Here is a 6320-nt window from a genome sequence, read left to right on the forward strand (position 1 = left end):
ATTACATCACGTGACGAGCTCTAGACAGGAAGAAAAGACTGATTAAAAATCAAATTCAACATGTTTGACATTATGAAAGATATTCTGTGCCCTCCTGTAACTGTTTTTCAAATGTGCCTGTCCTGTACACCTAGTGCTGAATAGCAGTTGAGGCAGAAATTAATCACTTTGTAGTTATTTGTTGCAGTTTGTTGGTTAAGCGATGAAAAGGGAGGGCTTGGTTTGATGCAAGGGATCTCAATTGCTAATGCAAACAGGGCAGAATCATTGTCACATAAGATTGAGATTGCACAGGGATCTAAATCATGCTCACAAAACGATTTATCGTGGAGCCTTACTAACCAATTTGAAACAAATGGTTATTCACACATTTTCTTTGGAGCTGTGTGCTTGTAAACCTAAAGAACTAAGTGTGAGGTTTCACTAACATACCGGTAGTCATATAAAAGTTATCTCCATCCTAATAGCATTTTAATCAGTTGACAGTTTTGCTAATTAATTATTAGTTCTGGTGTAATTCATAGAAAGATCATTTTTGTTTTAAGAATCATAAAGTCACATTGATTGTTTTGGAGATTTGGTTTGATTTGGTGATTAGCAATTTCAGGTTGCAAAGTAGAAGGTCTTCCCATTGACATGCAGCAGTGGGAGTGTTTTTCAGTGGCTATGGTAGTGGTTAGCGTGCCTGGCTCTCCTTTCCCCCAACACACACAGGTGCTTATCTGACAGTCTGTTGCTGCAGCACTCCAGCTTCCTGCTGTCTCCGAACACCCCATACTCCACCCCCTACAAACATACTATTAGCAACTTTGAACTTTAGGGCCCTAAGTGCCTCATCCCCTCCATACACATCCTAACCCCAAATCCCCCTCTCGGCAATGTTCACCACAGAGCCAAGAACAGTGTTAAATCACTGACTCAATAAACCTCTTAGGTTTTTATGGGAGGACAAAACAGTGTCAGTTTTCATGGACTGATATGGGGGCAAGTATATTGTAGAACAGAGGACATATGGATGTCTTGAAGTTGGAGAGACACTGAAGCACAGGCTGAGAAGAAGAGACATGAGGCCCCTCTGTTCTGTGCTTGAAGGACCATGAGGAGTCCGCTCTACCTCTGGAGGACAGTCCGGAAAGGAGACATGGGGAGAGAGTGGAGGAGAGAGATGCCTATCTTAGCCTTAACCTATAGTGTGGAAGACCATTAATGCTGTTTATTAGGGTTGTTAATAAAATCTAGTGGAAGAGGAAAGCCCCTTGGGAGTGTCGGTGGAATGAAAGCGGTGATTGTTGGGGAGACAGAGTGGGACAGAGAAGAAGGGGTCACTCGGGGGCCCCAGTGATCCTGAGGCACATCAGAGAAGATATCCCTGTTTGCGTCAGGAGTTCCACTACACTGGCAGCGTAAAGATAGGAACAGGCAGAGGGGAACGAGGGGCGCAATGACCCTTTCTTCCCTCAATGGGTGGTGGGGGTATTTTGGAAGGAGTTGCCATGGTTACCCCTCTGGCCTGGGATTTGTAATGTGATAGCTGGTTGCCAAACCACAATCTGAAAGTGGGAGAATTTGTGCTTGCCTTTGCAAGTGTTGTATGAAAGGTCTGTGTGTATTAGAAAGGACCACATGAAGTTCTGTAAGAGGAACGCATGCTGTACTTTGTCAAGGTGTGCAAGTGTTTGTGTGTGACTTAAGTTTTTTTTTTTGGGGGGGGGGGGGGTTTAGTATCTTACCTTACTCTTTCAAATGTTGTGGATTTATTTAGCCTAATCACGGGCACACCACTTCATTACCTCTGTCTCCCACCCACCAGGGGCCTCCAGTTTGCCAGGGGGGGTGTGCAGGGGGGCGTTTTACAACCCTGTTCAGGGCTTTCCCTGAGCAGTGGGCTGTGTGGCTAGTGGTTACTAGCTACATGAATCACATGCACATAGACACACACATACACACTAATGACTCATTACAGTGGAATGTTTCTCTTGTTTTTCACGTTATAACCCGTTTCCATGGCAGTGGCAGATCCTCAGAGGGTCCATAGACTCGACCGCCGCAGTCTTATTGAGATTAGAGTTCTAAAGCAGAGATGAATGGTTTGATGCTCTGGTCATTATCCATCAGTGATACTCAAGTTTTTGTCATAGTCTAATGTGAAGTTCTTACCTACCTAATTGACCTTTTTTTACATACAAATGTGCGCACATACACAACCAATCAGCAGTTCTACAATTTATTTGATTTATTTTATTTAATCTTATCTAGGAAAAAATCTCTTGAGGTCAGGAACCTCTTTTACAGGACCAAAAGTTACAAGGATAGTATGCAAACATCATTTACAAGACATTTACATAAAACAAAATAAAATCCTTGACATAAAAATAGGACAGTTATTTGCTGACTAAAACGGTGATTACATATTTGCTACAAACTATAATGAGAGGAAAAAGAATGGAAGAACACTGATATAAGGCTAAAATAATTAAAAATATTCACGGCAAAAACAACTACAAGAAAAAGTGGAAACATTTGACAATATACCAATGAGTCAGACAATGCATTGCAAGTGATGGCCATCCCACTCTGGAGTACAAATTGCAGCGATGAGTCATTTTGCGTGCACAACTTTATAGTACTGTGTCATCTACATAATAGTGGGTATGGGTTTCATTAGTGTTTACTTCTACAGTATATTGTTTATATAAATGGAGAATAAAGGTGCACCAAACACAGAGCCTTGAGGAACACCATTTACAACAGTAAGGCAATTTGATTTTACACATTGTGGTCTTTTTGACAAATAATTTGAAAACAATCTTAATGCTTGAGTGGACAGACCTATATCCAATTACCATTAAATTAATAAGGCATGGTCCACAGTATCAAAATTGGTGGAGAAATCAATGAACAGCGCTGTACAACTTTGCTTCCTATCCTGTGCCACAGTGATATCATTCACAACTTTTACTGCAGCAGTGGTAGTACTATGTTGCTTATATTACTTTATTACAATACATCGATAGAGAAACACTAAAGCAGTTCTGCCCACTGATTTACAACATTGCCCAACAAGACCCAAAATAACTAGAGATTATAAAGTACAACCAATAGAAACAGTATGACAGGTAAACAAATTTCCATTATCTTGTCATATTGCCGTGCTCTACTTTCACCATTTACATGTTGTCATCATCATCATCAAATCTGTCCCACTCTCTGCTATCACCCAACCAGAATGTTGTTTTGTTATTTTTGTTTTCTAACAAATACCTGCTGTTCTCTGTGTTTCACAGGCTCCAACAAAAAGAGGAATCACCTGAACCAGAAGGTTAAGCAGCCTGACTATAAAGTAGCTTACGTTCAGCTGGTGAGAACATGTAAAAACACAAACACACACACACTTGCCCTCTTACTCCCAGTCTTTTCTGGTTAGTGTGTTGTTTGAATAGCATTATCTCACTGGCTCCTGTCTAGTACACAGTGGAAGCTGGAGACCTCTCTACACTAACTTTCACTCCAACACCCAGCCCACTGTTTTTTATTTTTGTTGGGGTTTTTTTTGTACTTATTGTGAGGGACTGCATTATTAAACTCCAGGAGGATGAAGCGTTCTTAGAGATTTGAGCTTCAGCTTATGTGTCATGGGCTAACTTTGAAGGAGTGCAGGGTCAGTGAGGTAAGGCAGGTTGGTTGTGTTCCCCCATAAAACCCAGAGGGGCTGGCAGACTTTGAAAGTGAGCTCTCATACTCATTCTTGCTCTGACTCACATGCAGTTATGAACAGACACACACACACACACACACACACACACACACACACAAAAGTGAATGTCTGCATGCACAGAAAAGAAAATGTAACAAGCACCGTTTCATTACCTGCTGCCTGCTGTTTCCTTCCTTGTTCTCAAGAGAAAACCTGCGATGCATACACACGTGTGGACACACAAATCACAAAACCCTACCTTGCATCTCTATCTTGTGTGGTTCACAGAACACACACTGGCTGCCCTCTTGAGAAAGCGGCAGTCTGTCTTCTTGCAGGGCCTGAGGGTGAAAGGTCATCTTTGGTTACATGCCAGACATTTCCAAGAAATATTGAGACATAGTTATCATCTGGTATAGCTCTTTCTGTGCATATGGGCTGTGCCATAGATTGAATGTGAGCAGTCATGTGCACTACGTTTGTGTATGCTTCAAGAATTGCGTTGACGGTCAGCCCAGACTCCCTCACTGACTGTTAGCATCACACCTGTGTTTGAGGTGAGCTTTCGGTCAGGAAGGGCCACTCTCTGCAAATCTTGCCCAGTGTTTGAAGTCTGTGGTCTTTGTTTAGTGCCTGCCGGTTTGATCTTGCCCAGATAAATCAACAGTGGTGTAGACATTTGTTTATGCTGTGCTGCTCATCTGACTGGGGGCCATCAATCTTGAAACGGATGAATAATGAAAATTGTTTAAACATGACAGTTTGAAAGAGGATCCACAATTGAGGCAGCCATCAATCTTTTAAACGGGAGACTTCCTCTAGTCTGACACCAAGGAAGTGGCCTGTGATTCTGTGTGCATCTGCAATTCCCAGTGGAGTCAGTAGTGATGCTTCTGTCTCAGCAGAAGTGCACAGCCATGTGAGGATGGAGAACAGTGCTCACACACACACACACACACACACACACATGTCTGTGAAGTGTGCATCATTCATGCAGGTTGAGCACTAGAGGACTGATGTATTTCCTTGCATGTCATTCTCTGTGTAGTCATGATCATATTGCAGTTTTCTGATCTCCTCCTAATTTGATGATGAACAGCATACAGAAATACTGAGATTCTGGCTCTTTGTGCTTAAAGTGGCTTATAAAACAAATATCCAGCCCATTTCTCCAGCAGGTTTTAGAGAAAACATGCTCCCTCAACTCCCTTTCCTACCTCACTCTCTCTGTTTATACACACACACACAGCCCCAGAAAACCCTCCTTTCTTTTGCAGCGGTGGGTAGAAAACAAGATTGTTCCTAATTGACTCCACATGTGGGAGAGTGTTCTGTGGGTCGATGCTCACACTGCGGTCCCCCCTGTTCTACCCTCATCTTTCTCTCTCCCTCTGCTCTCTCCATCAGCTAATATTGCAGCAGTAATACGTTTGCTCTCTCTCTCTCGCTTTCATGCCTTACTGTTGATTTTTGGTTGAAGGGAGGCCCCCCATTAGCGGGCTTCCGTGACCGCCATTTTCATCAGAATTAGGGGCGACCCCAGTATCAGGGGAAGAGATAGCGTCTGCATGTGTGAAATGTGCACTGTGTGTGGGAAAGTGTGTACATGTGTGTGAGGGGTGAGCAGGGGAGGTCACTAAGGCTGTGATGGAGTCATGCCAGAGCAGGGAGGTCCAGAGACGGGGCAAAGCAATCAGGGGGAGGGGTAGAGGCTGTGTGTGTTAGACAGGTTGGCGGTGCACGTGGAGGGGTGACAAAAAGAGCAGTACAAAATGAAAACTCTAGAGTGTATCAGACTGGTCTCTTAGGTCTGGCTGCACTTCAGTGGAACCAAAGCGTTTTGGGTTGGACTCCCGTCATGCTACTAGGACTAGTTTAGTCTAAAAGGACTAACTAACTCTTGTTACTGCACTTTTGGTAACAGTTGTTCACTTCATGCTATTCACTCTGATGCTAAAAAGGGCTAAAGTTGGAAAATCCAGTTCTGCATTGCCCTTTTTGACCTCTTGTAGACATTACTTTATGTACAGTAGGTATAATTAGTAGGAACGAGCACTGATTTTTGAAAATTTTAAGTCATTAAATTTAAGAATTTTTCATGTGCCTGTGGTTTATTCTTTAAAGACAAAGAGCCTTCTTTGAATAATTGTCAAATAGTCCCCAGCAAATATCAAATGGCATTTTACCTTGAAATGCCCATCCCTAGTAATTAGATTTCTTTTCTGATTCAGTAAACCCTTTTGTAATAACATTTCCCAATTAGAATCTTCCAGTATTTACTAAACAAGCATCTTTATTATTAGGAAAACCTGTTGCATTTTAGCAGCAAGTCAAAATCAGGATGTGTCTGGTAGAGCAGAAGGCATTTTTGCAACCGACCATTTTCATAATGTTTGTCAAACCCTGTGGTTTACCCTCATTAAATTCTCTTGGCCCATCTCACAGCTGAAGTGCACCATGCCACTGTGTCCAGTTAAACGTTGCTTTCATTTGTAACCTTCTTAAACCCAATCTAGTGCTTTTTATAAAGGAGAAAGCACTCCCCGGGGGAGGCTGGAGATATTGAGTCCGAGTGGACCATATTCTCCACATCCATTGTCGATGCGGCCGTTCAGAGCTGTTGGGC

At 42.6% G+C, this 6320-nt stretch overlaps 1 protein-coding gene across 1 annotated transcript in view; it reads left to right on the plus strand.

Moving 5' to 3' along the window:
* mrpl23 (mitochondrial ribosomal protein L23) overlaps positions 1–6320 on the plus strand; it is a 36272-nt gene that overhangs the window by 10623 nt on the left and 19329 nt on the right. Inside the window, exon 4 of the mRNA XM_020587911.1 lies at positions 3285–3358. Coding sequence (XP_020443567.1) covers positions 3285–3358 — 74 coding nt within the window. The remainder of the gene's footprint in view (positions 1–3284; positions 3359–6320) is intronic.

This window comes from Monopterus albus, unplaced genomic scaffold (assembly GCF_001952655.1).
Source record: "Monopterus albus unplaced genomic scaffold, M_albus_1.0 scaffold487.1, whole genome shotgun sequence".
In the NCBI taxonomy this organism is placed as follows: Eukaryota; Metazoa; Chordata; class Actinopteri; order Synbranchiformes; family Synbranchidae; genus Monopterus; species Monopterus albus.